Raw genomic sequence first — 17,966 nt, 5'->3', positions numbered from 1 at the left:
CCCGTGCATCCCACGCCGCGTGCATTGGTGGAGCCGTCCAAATTGTGCGTGTCGTGCACGTGGGTATGTATGTATGTAGGAAGGTGAAGAACAGTCAGGCTCGGACTGGACACCAACGCGGTATGTGTGAGACCACCTATCTCGGTAAGGAGCCGGAACGCAGTCGTTTGGGTGGGAGTGGTAGTGTCGGTGTCGGGAGTCGGTCTCGCACGCCACAGCCTCTTGCTGATGCTCAGCCTCCTCTCATGCGTGGCGCCTCTGTCCTGGCACATACAGCCGGCCGCTCCGTCGCACGTCCGGCTGGCCGCCAGCCTGTGCGTCGACGAGTTCACCGCGTTGCCGCTGCCGCTGCTGCCCGTACCCGGCTGGAAGCGCCAGGCGAGGGAGAGGGCGATCGACGAGTGGGCGGCGTCGAGGCGGGCGCTCCTCGCGAGCGGCGAGCCGCATGCCCTCATTGTCGGCCTCCGCGACGCGGCCGAGGCTGGCCGCTTCTTTGAGGGCGTGGACGACGGCCTCTTCGGCTTTGCTGAGCTGGGCCTCCTCCCGCCGCCGCCAGAGGGCCGCGCCGCGGCGGCGGAGCCGGCGGAGCCGGCGGGGGAGGCGATTGCGGGGGCGGAGGCGGCGACAGTGGCGGCGGAGGCGACGGCAGCGGCGGCGGCGGCGGCTGCAGCTGCCGAGCAGCCGATGTACCCTTATATTGCCAACGTCGCCGTCAGGGTTGGCGCGCGGCGGCTCGGCCTTGGCCGGGCGCTGGTGGAGGAGGCGGAGCGCACGGCGGTGGAGCTTGGCTTTGACCGGCTGTTCATCAAGGTCGACCGGCAAAACTTTGGCGCGCGGCGGCTGTACGACCGGCTTGGCTATGAGATTTGCTACCTGCAGAACCGGCCGCCGGACCGGACAAACAAGCAGCGGCAGATGCTCTTCTTGAGAAAGGCGGTCGGGGCGGGGGCGGCAGGGGCGGGAGAGAGCGCGCGGGAGGCGGCTCGTACGTAGGAGGCTCTATTTGTGAGCTTGTCGGGAGAGCCAGCGTGCGGTCGCGGGGACGGCGAGAGGAGAGGGGAGCAGGGCGAGGGACAGCGACAGGCCACGGAGACAACAACGGTGTCAAGCCGTAGCCGAAGCGCTTGACAGCGCTCAGCGGTGTGTCTGCTTATGTGAGATCAACAAAAGAGTGCCACGCCAGCCGCCGCCGGGTCGCCGGGACGAGACATAAAGTTAGGCGACATACACCCAGACTGACCCACCTTCCCCCCTTGCCCCACCACCTCGTGTGTGTGTGGAGAAGTTTACCTTACCTTACCTTACCCACCTTCCCACGGCGCGCCGACCACACCCACAAAGAACCCCTGCACAAAGATCGCAAGGGCGGGGGGGACCTGTTCCTTTTTACCCATCTCACAGTAGAGAGGTGTCCGTTTTATTTATTTATTTATTTACCCACGGCGCGACAGCGCAGATATGTCATATGAGATAAGTATAGGAGAGCGCATGTGCGCATCACACAAAAGATCAAAAGGTACAGATGTCATCGCAAGATCACCGCTCGCTGCGCCGCGGTGAGAGGGGGGGAGAGCAGCGCCGCGACGTCCTCCCTCCGCACCGCGGGGTCGAGCCCCAGCCACGAGCGCGCGCAGCCGAGGCTCTCCTCGTCCTCCTCGGATGACGTGGCGTCGTCGAGCGCCGCGCGCGCGATCCTCGGGATCCAGTCGCCGTCGAGCCACGGGAGGTGGTCCGGGGCCAGGGCGACGGCGTGGTAGTGCCACGAACCGAAGGTCGCGCTGCCCAGCAGCTCGGGCACCGCGGGGGAGCGTACCTTGCTCAAAAGTTGCGCCTCTCGGCCCGCGGCGGCCGCATCGCGAGTCGCCTTGACGCAGGCGTTGCGGCGCGTGGCGCGGTGCGTGCAGGTGGTGACGTAGTCGCCGCCGCCGATGCGTGTCCACTCCGTCCCGTTGCCCACGCCCAGGTCCACCGGAAGGGCGTCGGGAGGGGCTAGGTTCGGCGCAGGCGCTCGCGATAGTCTCTCCCACGTGCGCTCTGCCGAGAGCTCGTTGAAAGAGGTGGAGGAACCCTCGTCGAGCTCGGAGTCGGGAGGGCTGACGCGCTCGGACGAGGTGCGGCGCAGGAAGCCACGCAGCTTTCGGAAGACGTCGATCGCCGACTTTGCGGCCACGAGAGGCGGCGGCGCGGCTGGCTTGGCGCGGATTTGAGGCGCCTCGGCCGACGAGGGACGGGGGCTTTGTGAGGCGCTGCCGGCTGGCGGCGGGCTGGCAGCGGCGGCTCGGCTGGGCGGCGACGGCGGCATGAGCCGAAGAACGAGGCGTCTTCGTCCCGGAGTCTGCGTCTCGGACAAGTTGGATCACGTTTCTTTGACGCGGGCCCAATCCGGATTCGGTGACTTGGACCACTAATAAGAATTCTACGAAGGCCCCTCTCACAGCAGACTGGCACGAACTAGCACCACAAAAGGCACAGCAGACAACGGCCCCTTATGGGCCGTCGAAGAGGCCGTCATACTCCTCCGGCCTCGCCCCCCCTTCCCAACCCTCCCCTTGCTCTTGCTCCTCATCCTCGCGGCGCGCAGTGCGCACCCCGCCCCGCGAAGACGAGCCCTTCCGCCGGCGTGCCTCCCGGGACACAAGTCCAGATAGGCAGATTTCTTTTGTCCTGCGACGGTGTATCATTCACTTTATGCCACCGTTCATATCCGGATATGCAACGGTGGCATAAAGTGAATGTGATACACCGTCGCAGGATATGCAACGGTGGCATAAAGTGAATGATACACCGTCGCATGTCCATTTCCGCGAACAGTCTCCGAACTAAGGCCTCGCGCGCCGCCACCGACACCGTCCCTTTCTTCAGCGGCGCCTTGCTTGCTTGTCGAGCGCGTCAAAACCAACCACGTACTTGTTTTAGCATTCTGCTGCCTCACCACTCGAGACTCGGTGGCGACCACGTCCGCACGTGGGCCCGGGGGCGCCCACAACCGTACAACACTCAACAGTCCTTACTGGACGCTCAGCTCCCACCGAACACAGCACGCGCGACGTAGGTACGACCTTCGTACACATATATTGCAAAATACCATGTGAGCGAGATCGCCTGTGCGCTGGGCCGAACCCGCTATCCGAACGGGTCACTCACTCACCGCCCGGACCTTCTCGAGCTCCGCGTCGCGCGCCGCCACCGTCCCCTTGAGCTCCGCCACCTGGTCGAGCGCGTCGCCGAGCAGCCCCTTGGCCACGCCCAGGTCGCGCAGCTGCTCCACGCCGCCGCTCGCCCGCACCTCGGCGGCGTGGTCGGCCACGTAGCGGCGGCACTGCGCGAGGAGGCGCCCGTCGCCCATCGTGTGCGCCGCCTCGAGCAGCGGCACGGCGGTCGCCGGCGCGACGCTCTCCTGCAGCGCCTGCGCGCAGAGCAGCTCGAGGCGCGGCACCTGGTACATCTGCGCCAGCTCCCGCAGGTCGAGCGCGCGCTGCGCCCTGCCCTCCTCCTCGCCGAGGTCGAACTGGTCGGAGAGTAGGTAGTCGATGAGGGCGGTGAAGCTGGCGAGGTCGGTGTGAGCCACCGTGACCTCGGCGGCGTCGCGCTCCTTCATGCCGATGCCAAACATGGTCCGAAAGACCGGGGACCGGGCGCAGAGGTTGCACTTGCTCACGTGCTCGACGCGCTCCTCGTCGTCGCCGACCAGGAAGGTGACCTTCCCCTCTGGGAGGGAGGCGTCGCCCCGCGTCTTTGCGAGGTCAGCCAGGATGGTGGAAGGCGGAACGACGATCGGGGCAAAGGAGGGAGGCGGAGGAGGCGCCGCCACGCAGACCTGGCGGAGGCCACCGTCCGAAGTGACCAACAGCGTGCTGCCGTCGGCGCTGATGGCGACTTCAGTTGGGTAGCTGAACTCCGCCGCGTCGCCCACGCCGTCAGCGCTGCCCTCTGTGCCACTGCCCGCGATCGTCGTCACCTCTCCCGTCGCCACCTCCACCCGCCGGATCTTGTGGTTGTCATGGTCCGTCACAAACACAGCGCCACCGTCTGGGCTGATGGCGACTCCGTAGGGGCTGTCAAACTCCGCCGCGTCGCCCACGCCGTCAGCGCTGCCACTGGCGCCGCTGCCCGCGAGCGTGGTCACCGCGCCCGTCGCCACCTCAACCCGCCGGATCTTGTGGTTGCTGGAGTCCGCCACAAACAGCACGCCGCCGTCTGGGCTGATGCAGATGCCACCTGGGTAGTAGAACTCCGCCGCGTCGCCCACGCCAGCCGCGTCGCCCTCCTCGCCGCTGCCCGCGAGCGTAGTCACCGCGCCAGTCGCCACCGCAACCCGCCGGATCTTGTGGTTGTAGTGGTCCGCCACAAACATCGCGCTCCCGTCCGGGCTGATGGCGATGCCAGTTGGGTAGCAGAACTGCGCCGCGTCGCCCACGCCATCCGCGTCGCCACTCTCGCCGCTGCCCGCAAGCGTGGTCACCGCGCCAGTCGCCACCTCCACCCGCCGGATCTCGTGGTTGCGGCAGTCCGCCACAAACACCGCGCTCCCGTCTGGACTGATTGCGATGCTGTTGACTCCACTTGCCGGCAAGGCTGCCACGCGGCGCACGCGCCCGGCCGCCGAGACGTGCAGCAGCGAGTCCTTGGTCGAGACGTACCAGGCGCCCGCGTGGTCGCTCGTGACGCCGACCTCACCGAGCGATAGAGGGCCGTCCTCGCCCTCGAGCGCCAGCGTGGTGACCTGTCCGACGACGCGCGCGCCAAAGATGGGCGCCTCGAAGCCAGCCGCGACCGGCACGGGCTCCTTGTCCTCCTCGCCGCCGCCGGTGCGGGCGCGCTTGCGGGCGGAGGACGCCATTGCCTCTCTCTCGGCTGACAGCTGACGTTTAACGTACCGGGAAATATCAAAACGGTATGCGGGATCGGTCAGCGTCTTAACACTACAACTAGTGTGGGACCTGCCGCGGTACCCGTCTGTTGTTTCGGACAGTGAGAGACGCTGGATCTGCTTTTTGTTTGGTTTTGGGTTGTCGGAGATCATCCATCAGCTCTCATGTTCTCGAGGTTCTCGAGGTGGATATCCTTTGGCCGCGTTGGGTAGCGAGGATTGGTGTAACCCTCTCTCATGTCTCATCAGTCAGTCACGTCAGTCAAAGCAGTCGTGGCACGTGGAGCAGTCGCTGCATGCAACGGCGCCGCCACACGCTCCGGACGACCCCGACAACCGACACACCACGCACAATGGGAGGCTATCGCGCACAATCGGGCATCGCGCCGCAAACAACTCGCCGCACAGATGGGGGGGAGGCAGAATCCCACACACACCGGAGCAGCACAGACACCTTACACGTCAGCGCTCGCTCGATGTGGCCGGCGCTCTCCCCTCGGTCCTATCTCGCCTTTTCAACGGCGGCGTGCGGCCACGCGCCGCGCCGAGCCGGTCTCGGCGGGAGACCTCGAAGCCGCACGCGATGCGGGCATGCGCGATGGCTCCGTTGGCTCCGTGCCTAAGGCAGATCGATTAGGGTGTGAGCTGGGCAGCCACCGTTTCTGTACCCGCTCGATCACGTGCAGGCCGTCGGAGGCCGCGCTGGATGGCCCAGGGCCGGCGGCGGTGAAGGCGTCCGTCGATGAAGGGATGTCGTCGAGGGAGCCATCGTCCTCCGCGGCTGGTGCACCAGTCCAGTTGTCGGAGTCCGAGATCGCAGTCGACTTGGAGAGATGATCGGCCCGTTGACGAACTCACGGAATGTGAGCGACTTGGTGCACGCTGGGTCGAGCATCATGACTCGCACCTCATCCTGGGCGAGGACTCGCCCAGGGACCAGCTGTTGGCGTCGCCGTTTTGATCGAGCTGCATCCACTGCATGGTTTCGTAGTCAAGCGTAAACGCCCAGGAGTTGGTGCCTGGGTGACTTGCTGATGAGAGCGCCTTCCAGGCGGGTAGTCGTGCCCCTCACCTACGGTCATACGGCGGCGTCAGAGGGGGGGGAGGGGCGCGAAGCGTGAACATGGAGGCAAGCAGGTAGTGGCTGCACCTGGCCAAAGCCGGCGACCTCGAAGTTGTCGTAGCTTGTGCGGATATCGCTGAGCGTGAGAGGGACCGGATCGGCAGCAGCATGGGCGGCCGCGTCAGCGGCCGGAGAGGCCGGAGAGCCATCCGACGGAGGCCGGTCGTGCATCGGCGCGTCAGCCGCAGGGGGCGGGGGGGCGGCGGCATCCATCGCTGCGGGTCGCTGCGGGCCGACGATTGTGGACTGATCGATCGTGGCGGGCGGATTTCGGCTGGGACGTTCTACGGTTAAACCAAGAGCGTCGGCGCGGACACGAGAGACTTATAAGGGTAGATTGCGACTCGCCGCTTTGTGCGCGCGAAAAATTCTTTCCTTGCCGGTTGCTTGAGCCCAAAAGCCCCCGTTCAGCTTCCAGCTTCAGCCTCATCCCCGGCAGCCGCCGATGGCCTCCGGCGCACGCTACGCGGACCGCCGGTTTGCCTACGTCCGCGGCCTGCGCGCCCGCGCCGACGGCCTCACCCGCGCACACGAGGCGCGCAGCTGGGAGCACATCTGCGGCCTCGCCGCGCGAATCGGCCTGCACGATGGCGCGCTGCCGGACCGGCACACCGTGCTGCGGTGCCTGCGCGGGGCGGGGCCGGCGGCCGAGGAGTGGCTTCGGCAGGTGGACGGTAACAGCCGCGTGAACGCGTCGCCGCCTCCCGCCGGCACCTTCTGCTCCCCATCCGCCGCCCTCCTCGTCGCGCTGCTGCGGCACGCAGAGGCGATGGGCGGAGCGAGCGGAGGGACACCGCTCTGCCCAAAGGGCGAGCTGATCGCCCGCGCCCGCGCGCTGTGCGAGCAACCCTTCTGCAGCTTGGAGGAGCAGCTCGCCGCGCCAGCCGGCGCGCTGCGCTGCGCCTCGCTGCAGCAGCTTCCGGCGCTGCTCACGCTCGGCTACGCAAAGGAGCGGAAGAGGAAGGGCGCCTGCCCCTCGGGCGTGGTGTACGAGCTGCTCCCCGCCGGCCGCGCGCGCGCCGAGGCGCTGGTTCGGGAGGGAGAGGCGCCGCCGGCGGCGCCCCTCCGCTCCTCGCGCCGCGTGCAGCCGGGCGAGGCCGGCGTGGTGCTGCTGCTGGTCGACGAGCGGGAGGGAGGCGGCTCGTCGTGCGGCAAGATGGCCGAGCTGTGCGATGCCCTCGACAGGGAGGGAGCCCGGTTTGAGACGCGCCGGCTGCCGAGCGGGCACGGCGACTACGAGTGGGTGCTGGCCGACGGGTCTCCGGCCGCCCACGAGGTCGTGCTGCCGCTGATTGTCGAGCGGAAGGGATGCCTCGACGTGAGCGCTTCGATGCGCGACGGGCGCTGGCGGCGGCAGCAGGCGGCGATGGAGGCGCGGAACGCTTCCGAGTTTGGAGGCGCCGCCACCATCGAGTACTTGCTCGAAGGGGACGTGTCCAAGACAAAGCATACATGCGCCGCCTGCGCCGCTCTTCCCGGCGGCGGAGGCGTGGGTGGCTGCCCAACAGACGGCTGGCCGACTGTGGCGGCGGTCGAGGAGGAGCTGAGGAGGGCGGAGGCGACGTACAAGGTCACGCGGACCGCGAGCATCGCGCACACGGCGGCACACCTCGCAGCCGAGCAGCGCCGCTTGCAGCTCCTCCGGCCGCAGCAGCCGCAGCAGACTCGCCGGCCGGAGCCTCGCGCGCATGCGTCGAGCCCTACACGCGCGAGCCCCGTGCGAGGTGCGGCCGAGCCGCCGCCCACGCCGCCGACGGCGCGGGCGGAGCAGCTGGCGGAGGTCCAACCACCGCCGGCACACGCGTCTCCCTCGGGCGGCGACTCGGACTCGGAGGCGTCGCTGCTCGACCAGGTGAGATCACATCTCCCCACATCTCCCCACCTCTCCCCACCTCTCCCCACATCTCCCCACATCTCCCCACATCTCCCCACATCTCCCCACATCTCCCCACATCTCAGGCGATCGCCGCGGCGTGCGAGACCTCGAGAGCGGGCAGCCCTTCTGCCGCCCGCGCTGCCACCGCTGCCACTTCTGCCTCCGGAGCCGCGGCGGGCGGAGGCGGGAGCAAGCCGCGCCAGCGCTCGCTACACGAGGCGTTCAGCGCGGCCAAGCCGACCGGCGGGGCGGCCGGTGGGGCGGGGCGGGCGGCGGCGGCGGCGGCGGAGGGCAAGGGAGGCGGGCGGGTCGGGCGGGCGGGCAGGGGCGGGGGAGGAAAGGCGGGCGTTGACAAAGCGCCGCGCCGCGGCGGCGGACACAAGGCGGCGCCTCCGGCGCGCCCGCCGTCCGTCTCGACAGAGCAGCCCTTCCCGCGCGACCAGTCCGCCAACTTTGCTTTCCTCGTCGCGATGGACCGGGCGGCGAGGAGGGCGGCGGCGGCGGGCGCGGCGGGCGCGGCGGCGGGCGGCGGCGGCGCCGCAGCCCCGCTTGGCACGCACACAAAGGAGGAGCTAATGGCGATGGCGGATGACAAGAGCGACGGCCCCCTCTGCAGCACGGCGATCTACGAGGGCGGCGGCGGCCACGGGTACTACAACGGCTGGTCCAACCTGCACAAGGGGCTGGTCAAGCGGCCGATGCCGTGGGTGTGCCTCGTGCGCGAGATGAGCGGGCGGCGGAACGGCAGGGCGACCCACCTCTACGCCCTCACCGAGGGCGGCAAGGTGGCGGCGGCGAGGCTGCACGCAGAGGCCGAGGCCGCGGGCTGGTGCGGCTGCGGGCTGGTCGCGCCGTCGCGCTGCCGAGGCTCCGAGCTGGGGGCGCGTGGCTCCTCATCACTGTGACCAGCGTCTCTTCACACCTCCAGCTGTGAACAGGCTCCGAGCTGGGGGCGCGGGCGGAGCGGCGCCATGCCCTAGAAGCGGAATACGTCTTCTTGTACTCCAACTCGCGCTCGAGGGGACACGCACTCGGCCGTATTCGGCCGTATGCGGCTGTGTTGTAGTCACTGTACGCCCCGCCTCGTCTTCCCGCGGTGCCCTGAAGACTCTGCACAAGACCGCACTCCGCCGCCCCGAGGCTGGCGTATGATCCCCCACGCAGGCTCCCCGCACTAGAGTCTTCACAGCTGGCAGGTGTGAAGAGGCGCTGTTCACGCCACGCGTAGGCTGCCCGCGCTGAGGGCGATGATGACCCCCGAGGGGTTCGCCGAGAGGGAGGAGTGGGAGAGGAGATGCATCGCTTGGGAGGCGGCCGAGGCGGCGCACTTGGAGGCGGTGGAGGCGTGGAAGCGGAGGCAGCCCTCCTCCTCCTCGGCGGGGGGCGGCGGTGGGGCAGCTGGTGGCGGCGGCGGCAGCGGCGGTGGCGGCAGCGGCGGCGGCGGCAGCGGCGGCGGCGGCAGCGGCGGTGGCGGCAGCGGCGGTGGCGGTGCGAGCGGCGGAGAGCAGCTGCGGCATCCGAGCTAGGTCTAGGCGAGGTCGAGAGGACGGTTCCGTGAAGCTTCTCGTCGCCGTCCCCCCCTAGGCAGCCGAGCTGGTGCGAGGCGGTAGAGAGGTCGCGGGCGGTGGAGAGGTCGCAGGCCCAGGAGAGGGAGGGGCGAGCGGCGGTCGAGCGCCAGTCTCGCGGTGGGCCCTTATCACTGTGAACAGCGTCTCTTCACACCTCCAGCTGCGAACAGGTCGAGCGCCAGCCGCGCGGCGGGCCCGCGCAGCCGGGTCGCTCTGCGGAGGCGCCGACGGGGATGGGCGAGGGCGGCGAACCCCCCCCCCCGGCCTATTCGGAGCCTTGGCTCGCACTGCTGCGCTAGGCGCCGATGGTGATAGACGGCGACGAGGGCGGTGGGGGCGGCGAGGAGGAAGAGGGCGAGGACGAGGCATTGCGTGCCGCTATCCGCGCGTCGCTCGCTCCGCCTACGGGCGCAAGCTCGAGTGCTTCGGCCGCCCCCGCGTTCGTGCCGTTCGCCGCGGCGCAACCAGCCGCGCTCGCTTCGCCTCCAGCTCCCCTCCCTGTGCGCAGCGACGACACGTTTGGCAGCGCTCTCGCCATGGGGAGCGCAGGGGCGTCCACCGCCGCGCCGCCAACCGTGCTTGCCTTCGCCGCGTAGGCAATTTCAGCAGCGAGGAGGCGATGGTGGGGAACCTCGAGGCGCGAGCGCTGCCTCTGTCAATGGAATACAGTCCCGCCCTATCATCCCCCCCCCCCCCGCAACCTCGAGGCGTGCGGCTACCCGCGCGAGCAAGCCCGCTGGGCGCTGTCCCGCTGCCAGGGCAGCCCGCGCGCGAGGCTGAACGGCGCGCTCGATTTGCTGCTCGACGGCGGTGGGGGCGGCGGAGGGAGCGGCAGCGGCGGCGGCTCGGCCGGCACGCCGGTCTCGCCCGCCAAGCGGCCGCTGGAGCTGGACTGATGCTGCGCCGCCGGGCCTTGGCTGCACGGTATTGTGGCAAAACGCCCCGGTCGTTTGTCTCCAAGTCTTGTCCTTTCTTGCGCGGGAGATCGCGCCTCCAACGCCGGCAGACGCGAGAGATATGGGGACACTGTATGGCTGTAGAGGGAGATATGGGGAGATAGATCGCGCCTCCACGATCTTCCCGCCAAGAAAAAGCCCTGGAGTACTTGTCCAGCAGCGTTCGCGCGTGCAATGCGTCACCGTTGATTGTGTACGCGTAAGTACGTCAGTAATCACACGAAAATTTGCTACCCTACACGTCAGCCTGAGCGCCCGGGGTGACGCCGCCGCCCGCTCTCTCTACCCCACGGGCTCGTTGGCCAGTCCTTCTCGTCGTCGGCGCCGCAGTGGGGCAAGAAGGACCTGTATCCACTCGCCGGTTCGTTCAAGACTTCTGCCATGGCAGAGGGTGCGATCGAGGGCAGCGCGTCCAACTACGAAGTGGCCGGGCCTTACTCCACCACCTTCACGTTTTCTCGCTACGACGGCAAGGAGGCGAAGACGCCGCAGCCGGACCTGGTCGCGCCGGTCGACGCCTCGTCCGTGGATGAAACGGACAGCTAAGCCAGCTCTCCTTGGCTGCGCTCGCCATTTTGGTCCTGTGCGCGAGATCTTGCTCGCTCGCTATCACCGCGCCCACGAGAGAGTGGCGAGGCATGCTAAAACAAGTACGTGGATGGTATTTACAGAGTCGGCACGGCATTGTGGGGTTCTTGGCTCGTTCCTCCCATCTTTTTACCGCGCCATACACAAGTACAGACACTGACACATGCACATGCCACATCTCGAGTGCGGGGGGGGGGGGTGCGTGGCCCTCACAAATGTGGCTTCACCCCGCCGGGGAAATGTGGCACCTGGGCCGAGCGAATATAACAGAACTCGTATCGCATGAATGGCGTATACCGTGCCATCCTTGATGTGGTTCTTGGACAAGCCCCCTCCGCCCCTGCACTTCCCTCAAAACGGCCAGCTGCACGGCCAGAACGGCAGGCGGGAGTCGCAAGACTTGTTTGAGCGGCAAGTGTCGATGGTTGGGAAGATGATGTTGAAGGACATCAACGGCACGCCAACGTACATCGACCTGCGAGCACGTGAGGCGCAGCGCTTTGCGTGCGAGCAGGCCACCATAGAGAGGAGGGGCAAGCGGGCGCAGCGCCGGGCGCGCAGCGCCGGGCGCGCGCGCGGAGGCGCGCACTTACGTTTGTTTGATTTTGAGGCTTTCGGAGGCTTTGGAAAGGAGGTTCGCAGCACCCTGAGGGAGGCGGCGAACCAGCTCAGCAACAAACTTTCGCACGCTCAGCACCTGGACGAGGTCACATGGACCACCAAGAACTGGCACGGGCTGCAGATGCAGCGTTTGTCTGTCGTCCTCCACACCGCCGTGGCGTGGCAGACGGTGAACGAGCTAGCGTGCGGGGAGAGCGGCATTGTGCATGGTGCGGAGTGCATTGCCGTTCTTAACGGAGTCGCTTAGGCGGCTCCGGTGGTGAGCCTGTGTGTGTGCCAGTCCGCGCCAGTCCGCGCCCTTGTCGTGCCAGTGTGCTGTGAGAGAGGCTTGTGTCGAAGAATTCTTCTTTTCGCAGAACCCTTCGATACTTTGGCTGTCTCAGGTAGGTGAGCTGCTGGCTCGGTGCCGCGGGCGTGGCGCCCTCTTGCCGAACCAACTCTCGCCGAATCAGGGCCGACACCAAGTTTCATGCTGTGGCTGCTTCTCGGATCACGCCGCACTGGCACTGGCTCGTCACTCCGCGCGCCAGTCGCGGTTGCGGCAGCGACAAGTCCGCTGCGAGCCGTCCTCACCACAGAGTGGCAGCTTGGCGAGTCAAGCGAGGCCGGAGTCAGCGTGCAGCGGCTCTACGACCTGATCCAACCACCGGACGAGGACGCCTTCTTCGACGAGATCGACGCTCTCGAGGAGGAGGGATGGCTGACGATCCGCAACGGCAGGGGCGACGACGACGACCTCCTCTTCCCCGCTGTGGAGGACGGCAGCCTCCCTGCGCCGGAGCCTGCCGGTCGTGCAGCGGCGGCGACGGCCGCCTCCATCTTTGCCGGCACGGCCGAGCAGGCAAGGCTCGCCGCAGAGGCTGCGGCCGCCACTGCCGCGGCGGCAGTGACCGCCGCCGCCGCCGAGAGCGCGAGCCCGCCCGCGGTGCCGTTTGACCTGGAGCGGCACGGCGAGTACGACTACGCCGCGGAGGCGGCGGCGGTCGAGGCTGTGGTGGCTGTGCTGACGCGGCTTAAGTGCGCCGGCATGGATGCGGCAGACCAGAAGCAGCGGCGCTACTGCCGGACTCGTCAGTACCCTTGTGCGAGGCACCCGTTCATCACTTAGGCGGGGCACACGCAGCGGCGCTACTGACGGCCCCGCCACGCGTTGAGAGAGGACCTCTTCTTCACTCAGGCGGACGAGAAGGAGATCGCGGCGCTGGACGCAGCCTGCGCGCGCCTGGAGCAGGTGACGGCGCTGTCGCCTGCTCCTTCGCTGCGCGAGGCCCCGCGGCCGTGAGAGGGGCGTGGGAGGCGGCGGGAGCCTTCTTCTCCGGGACCCTGCCCCGGAGCGCTTCTGTAGGACCCGCGGCTCGAGGGCGCGTGGGAGCAGGCGTGTGTCGACTTTGCTGCTTACCCTTGGGGCACACACACACCCACGCGCACTGGGCCTTGCACTTTCAATGCCGTGCGGCTCCTGTCGCCTAGACGTGGAGACGCGAGGGTCGCCCCCCCTTCCCCCTCCACCTCGTGTGTGTGTGTAGAGAAGTGTACCTTACCTTACCTTACCTTACCCTTGGGGCTCGGTTCGCAAGCTGCGGGCGCCTGGGAGCAGGTGGGCTGCACTTCGGCCGACTTCAACACGCGCAAGGGGCTGACGGGCTTGGGCGGCGCGCCCTTCACCTCGCCGGCCGCGCTCTTCTACTGCTACGGCGGCGGCGCGGTCTGCGCTAAGGAGGTGCTGCGCCTGTTCGGGCGGCCGGTGCTGCTCAACGAGCTGCGCGGCGAGATTACCCGAGATTACGCGAGATTACCCGAGATTAGGCGGCCGGTGCTGCTCAACGAGCTGCGCGGCGAGTACGGCTTCTCTCCCGACGGGGCTTTCATGCAGGAGCGGCGATGCCGAGATTACCCGAGAGTACCGGAGATTACCCGAGATTCCTCTCCCGACGGGGGCGTTGATGCAGGAGCGGTTCGGCGACGCAGACCTCGGAGGCCAGCGCAGCTCCAAGGAGTTTGCCGGCGCGACGGCGACGACGAGGCCCATCTCCATCACGGGCGACGTCGCTTCTCTCCATTGTGAACGAGCTCTATCGACCATTAGGCACGTCTGCATCACCGCCGACGGCGCGGTGCGAGTCGCAAAGGCTTACGCTGCGGACACGCAAAGCGCGCCTCTCCTCTTCGCGGAGGCTACCGGACGCTGCCCGGAACCTTCACTGCAGGTGGACGCGGCGGCCGGCGTCGGCGCGGGAGGCTACCTGGTGTACAAGCGGCTGGCGGCCGGGGAGATGGAGGCGCGGCTCGGGAGCACGCGGCGGGCGGTGCGTGCGGACGGCCTTCCCTCCCCGAGCCGTGTCGGGGCGCGTACAACCCTATAGGCGTGGCTCGAGAGCAATCGGCTTCCGCTCGTCGGCGGGACGGTCCCCACGCTGTCGATGGAGGAGATGCGCGAGGCGTACCCGTACCTCGGGGAGGGGGAGGGGGCGGGCGGCGACGGCTTCGCGGGCATCAAGCTGCCGTGGTCGTAGAGGACGCGGCTGCCTCGCGCCAGGCCCCTCACTGTCGTCCGTGCGTGCAGGGCCGTGCGACATGCACATGTACATGTCATGCATGTGTGGGTCCCGGCTCCCGCTTTCCTACACATGCACATGCACATGCACATGAACATGCACAGTTGTGCACAGTTGCCTAACCTTATATACCTTACCTTATCCGCTATCACCCACGCTATCACCCAGTGCCGGCATTACCTTTACCTTACCTTACCTTACAGCCTACCGACATGTACATGTGCATGTGCATGCGCGCGCGGGTCCTCTCAGAAGAGATCCTGCGCGGTGTTGAGATAAACTTCCACCGGTGATGCCGACAGCGTGTCAGCATTGCGATCGCCTACTTTGCCGAGCGCCAACAACATGCTCTCCTTCCTGTGCTGCCGTGTGGTCGTGGTCGCTCGGCCCCTACCAAGTCAGGCAGGCGAAGTTTCAGGTCGAGTCGCTCGACTTCACTGGTCCGAACATCGACGTCGTCATCCCGGTCGGCGCATCCGACGAGCGCTTCCCTTACATCGCCTTTGCGCATGGCTTTGGCGACGACGTGGGATGGGATCAGCACGGCGGTGTCGAGGACTACGCAGATTTCGGACCAGCCCTCGCATCATACGGGTTCGTGGTCGGCTTTGCCCGCTCCTGCATCATCGGCTGCATCTCCGACTGCAAGTCTCTGCCGTGGGACCCGCCCTGCTTTGGAGACTTTTACAAGCAGCAGCTGCTCAACCTCGAGTGGGCCTCGCGGAGCAGCGACGCCATGGCCCTGCCGATAAACCGCTCTGCAGGGTACGGTGTGGTTGGGCACTCGATGGGAGGCCAGGCGACAGCGTTCAGCGCGGCGCGCAACTCCTCCTCCCACAACATAAGCGCGGCCGTCCTGCTACACCCCTTCACGCACACCTACCCCGCGCTGCGCGTGCCGTTCCTCGTCTTTACTGGCACGGCGGAGGACACGGCGCCGCCGGCGTGGTCCAAGGCGCTGTTCGACGCGCCGGGCGCCTGGCCCGTCCGGGGCCTGGTCAACAAGGTGGGCGCCACGCACCACGAGCCCCAGAGCGGCACGGACTACAACCCGAGGCTAGCCTACTTTGCAGCCGCCTGGCTCAAGCTCTACCTGACGCGCACTCCGCGCGGAAGCGGGCTCGACTTTGAGGCGGCGATCTTTGGCAACTCGACGGGCAGCCTCTGCGGCGGCGGCGACGGCAAGGTGCTGGACTGCGAGCTTCGACGGCGGTGAACGAGCTGCCCTCAGAATGATTGATAACCCCTCCATCATGTGGAGGCAAGACAAGGGAGAAAGCGGAGAAAACACGCCAGGGCGCGCTTGCGGAGAGGGCGTTGTAGGCGATCGCCGCAGTGTATCCAATGAGACAAAACAAACTCGATCGTAAGTCGCATGCTCTCTCACATAAAAGAGTATTGGCCGCCAGATGGCCCCACTGTCAGGGAGCCTCTGCCAGAGGCCCACCCCAGCCCCACTCCGCGCACTGCCGCACTGGCTCGAAGTCGAACCTCAGAGCGTTCCATTTCACTGTGAACTACAGCGCCGCCACGGCTACTACATTTCCAGCGCCAAGTACGTGTACGACGCCAAGGAGGCGGCTAGTGAGACAGTCACCATCGGTATGCGGGAGGGCGACCAGCTTGCAAACGGATCGAAGGACATTCCGTGCGAGCACAACATTCGTCACAACGGCACCGTGTATGCGGCGGCCAACATGGTCCGTGCACGAGCCTGCGGCAAGCTCGTGCTCGGTGACAAGGCGAACCCTCAGACGACTTTTCATCTCAACGAGGGGCACGTCACCGACATGTACATGTGTGAGATCGGCGGGGACCTGCAGTCCCAGCGCGATGTCCACTACGAAGTCAAGGTGCCCAGAGCGCCCTCACAAAGACGAGGCAGGCTGGGCAGGGCTCGGCAGCACACGGCGGATGCTGTGCGTCACTGGGCCACAAATTTGGTTTCGGCGGCACCCTCGACCAAACCTTGCTCAAGGTTCTTGGGTGCAAAAAGCGCGGCCACAAGTCACAGGGCCCGCATGTCCATGCGACCGGCAAAGGCTGGGTCAAAGAGCACAAGGGACAGTACTACGACGCGCTCCATGTCAAGAACGGAATCGTCAAAATTTGAGAGAGAGATTTTTAGCAATACCAAACAACTCTAACACTCACACGTCATTTGGGGCCTGGAGCCCTGTTCACGCGCGCGCGAGACGTGCAGACAGGGTTGCCAGGTGTGCAAAATTTGTCTCGTCGAAAGCCAGGGCGGCATCGCGCCGCCAACCAAGAGAATCATCTTCAACTTCGCCAAAGAGGTCGGCAGCCCGAGCGACGTCGACCACACCGACTACGGCACAGCCTCCGGCAGCGCCCGGGGCTTCGCCCAGCACCACTCGCAACAGCTCTCGCGCGCCACTCGCAACAGCTCTGTGGCGACGCGCAAAATGGCGACGCGCAAAACATCAACAACGCTGCGCGCAACATGCGTGTCGCGCACTCATTCATGACCGGTCTCAATGCCCCACCCCCCTGCGCGCGGGCCTTCTAGGCCGGCTGGGTCGCAGCTGCCTCTGCGCGTCCTGGGGATGTACCTTTGTCGCGCGCCGGAGACGAGTCGACGCCGCTGAGAGATCGGAGATCAAGCTCTGACAGGTCGCACGTCGCTCCTTTGACGCCGACGTGACTCACTCGTGCAGATCACATCAGGACACGGTCTCGACGCGCTCAGTACGACGCCTGCGACCCGTCTCGGGTCAGGTGGCACGACGCTCATCGCGCCTGCCAGCGCTGCCGTGCAGGCTGCCACGACAAGGTCGAGCACGCTTCTATACGCTCGCCCAGCCTTCCTTTACATCCCATTAGGCAGCCTGGGAACGGTGGCGGTCAGAGGCAAAGCCTACGAGGGGTGGTGGAACCACATGTCACGGCTACTGCCGGCTCGACCCCACGATAGCCTCGCCGGAGGCTGACTTTGAGGCACAATCATCGGACGATGTCGACGAGTTGGGTCGCTCTCGCGGTAGCCAGATGACCTCTCATACTAAAGTAGGATCACGCACACGGCGTCGGGGACACGCACACGCACACGGCGCGGCGCTGATGCCTGACATTCCTCATCCTCGATCCTGAACCAGAACCTGGTCCTGGAACCTGGAACCTGGATCGGTGACGGTGTGTTTCGCATTTTGGGCATTGCCACCAACAAACAAAGTAAAACACGCACAGCCACAGACAGCGCACAGGCCAAAAGTGGCCGGCACAGTAGAAGAACAACACAACACGCTCGATCATCTCTCTATAGCACCGGTTTCAGCGGTCTGCGCGTACGGTACTCTCTCCGCGTGTGGGGGCTCTCACGAGTTTAGGCCTTCAGAGGTGTGCGGAGCAGGGAAAGTCAGGGACCCCACAGAGACCGAGAGTGGTCGGGGGGTCGCCACAGGCAGGAGAGAACGAGAAGGCGAGAGAGGGCGCGGGGTGAGGCGGGGGAAGGGAGACGCTAAGTAGGGTAGACGCCGCGTGCGGCGCGCGCGTGTGTGTTCGGCTCTCAGAACCAGGAGGCGACCCAAGCGCCGACGCCGCCGGCAGAGTCGTCCGCCTGAGCGCGCGAGGGCGGTGTGCGGCGGGCAAGCGGTATAAGGCAGGAACGGGTGAGGTAGTGGCGGGGTGTAGGTGTATAGGGGAGGTCGCGGCGGTGCCAGGCCCCTCTGCTACCTCTGCTATCTCCCGGCTGTCTCTCGGCTGTCTCTCGGCTATCTCTCGGCTATCTCTCCGCTACCTCTCGGCTGTCTCTCGGCTATCTCTCGGCTATCTCTCCGCTACCTCTCGGC

The 17,966-nt window shown here is 66.8% G+C and overlaps 7 protein-coding genes across 7 annotated transcripts in view; 5 read left to right on the top strand and 2 right to left on the bottom strand.

Moving 5' to 3' along the window:
- Positions 1–228: 228 nt before the first annotated feature.
- EMIHUDRAFT_450959 (hypothetical protein) lies at positions 229–1,175 on the top strand (the record flags this gene model as incomplete). Its single annotated transcript, XM_005772890.1, has 2 exons — positions 229–501; positions 682–1,175. The coding sequence occupies 2 exons, from the start codon at positions 229–231 to the stop codon at positions 991–993; spliced, it is 585 nt and encodes a 194-aa protein (XP_005772947.1). The 3' UTR covers positions 994–1,175.
- A 1,961-nt stretch (positions 1,176–3,136) lies between these two features.
- On the bottom strand, positions 3,137–4,840 carry EMIHUDRAFT_208409 (hypothetical protein; the record flags this gene model as incomplete). Its single annotated transcript, XM_005772889.1, has 2 exons — positions 3,137–4,044; positions 4,219–4,840. 2 exons carry the CDS (start codon positions 4,838–4,840, stop codon positions 3,137–3,139), a joined length of 1,530 nt encoding a protein of 509 aa, XP_005772946.1.
- Positions 4,841–6,438: 1,598 nt separating this feature from the next.
- On the top strand, positions 6,439–8,849 carry EMIHUDRAFT_208407 (hypothetical protein; the record flags this gene model as incomplete). The annotated part of the gene is made up of 6 exons (XM_005772888.1): positions 6,439–6,614; positions 6,675–6,978; positions 7,081–7,845; positions 8,253–8,333; positions 8,436–8,714; positions 8,808–8,849. The coding sequence occupies 6 exons, from the start codon at positions 6,439–6,441 to the stop codon at positions 8,847–8,849; spliced, it is 1,647 nt and encodes a 548-aa protein (XP_005772945.1).
- Positions 8,850–9,139: 290 nt separating this feature from the next.
- On the top strand, positions 9,140–10,939 carry EMIHUDRAFT_450958 (hypothetical protein). Its single transcript, XM_005772887.1, has 6 exons — positions 9,140–9,382; positions 9,454–9,535; positions 9,608–9,658; positions 9,737–9,959; positions 10,034–10,059; positions 10,700–10,939. Exons 1-6 carry the CDS (start codon positions 9,164–9,166, stop codon positions 10,924–10,926), a joined length of 828 nt encoding a protein of 275 aa, XP_005772944.1. The 5' UTR covers positions 9,140–9,163; the 3' UTR covers positions 10,927–10,939.
- A 1,132-nt stretch (positions 10,940–12,071) lies between these two features.
- EMIHUDRAFT_208404 (hypothetical protein) lies at positions 12,072–14,115 on the top strand (the record flags this gene model as incomplete). Its single annotated transcript, XM_005772886.1, has 7 exons — positions 12,072–12,353; positions 12,546–12,596; positions 12,780–12,833; positions 12,948–12,983; positions 13,200–13,346; positions 13,552–13,908; positions 13,966–14,115. 7 exons carry the CDS (start codon positions 12,072–12,074, stop codon positions 14,113–14,115), a joined length of 1,077 nt encoding a protein of 358 aa, XP_005772943.1.
- Positions 14,116–14,898: 783 nt separating this feature from the next.
- On the top strand, positions 14,899–15,536 carry EMIHUDRAFT_355096 (hypothetical protein). Its single transcript, XM_005772885.1, has one exon. It carries the CDS (start codon positions 14,945–14,947, stop codon positions 15,371–15,373), a length of 429 nt encoding a protein of 142 aa, XP_005772942.1. The 5' UTR covers positions 14,899–14,944; the 3' UTR covers positions 15,374–15,536.
- Positions 15,537–17,683: 2,147 nt separating this feature from the next.
- EMIHUDRAFT_208402 (hypothetical protein) overlaps positions 17,684–17,966 on the bottom strand; it is a gene marked incomplete at both ends in the record, with an annotated part of 2,830 nt that continues 2,547 nt past the window's right edge. Inside the window, one exon of the mRNA XM_005772884.1 lies at positions 17,684–17,734. Coding sequence (XP_005772941.1) covers positions 17,684–17,734 — 51 coding nt within the window. The remainder of the gene's footprint in view (positions 17,735–17,966) is intronic.

This window comes from Emiliania huxleyi (genome assembly GCF_000372725.1).
Source record: "Emiliania huxleyi CCMP1516 unplaced genomic scaffold EMIHUscaffold_35, whole genome shotgun sequence".
NCBI classification, from domain to species: Eukaryota; Haptophyta; order Isochrysidales; family Noelaerhabdaceae; genus Emiliania; species Emiliania huxleyi.
The sequence above is the reverse complement of the archived record's forward strand: the minus strand, read 5'-3'. Positions and strand labels throughout refer to the sequence as shown.

What these genes read in the sequence shown, in the direction of transcription:
- EMIHUDRAFT_450958 (XM_005772887.1), top strand. Translation starts at nt 9,164, where the DNA reads ATGCATCGCTTGGGAGGCGGCCGAGGCGGCGCACTTGGAGGCGGTGGA. An exon ending in AGCGGCGGAGAGCAGCTGCG is followed by an intron (nt 9,383 to 9,453) that starts GCATCCGAGCTA and finishes GTCCCCCCCTAG; the next exon opens with GCAGCCGAGCTGGTGCGAGG. An exon ending in AGCCGGGTCGCTCTGCGGAG is followed by an intron (nt 9,659 to 9,736) that starts GCGCCGACGGGG and finishes CTGCTGCGCTAG; the next exon opens with GCGCCGATGGTGATAGACGG.
- EMIHUDRAFT_355096 (XM_005772885.1), top strand. Translation starts at nt 14,945, where the DNA reads ATGGGAGGCCAGGCGACAGCGTTCAGCGCGGCGCGCAACTCCTCCTCC.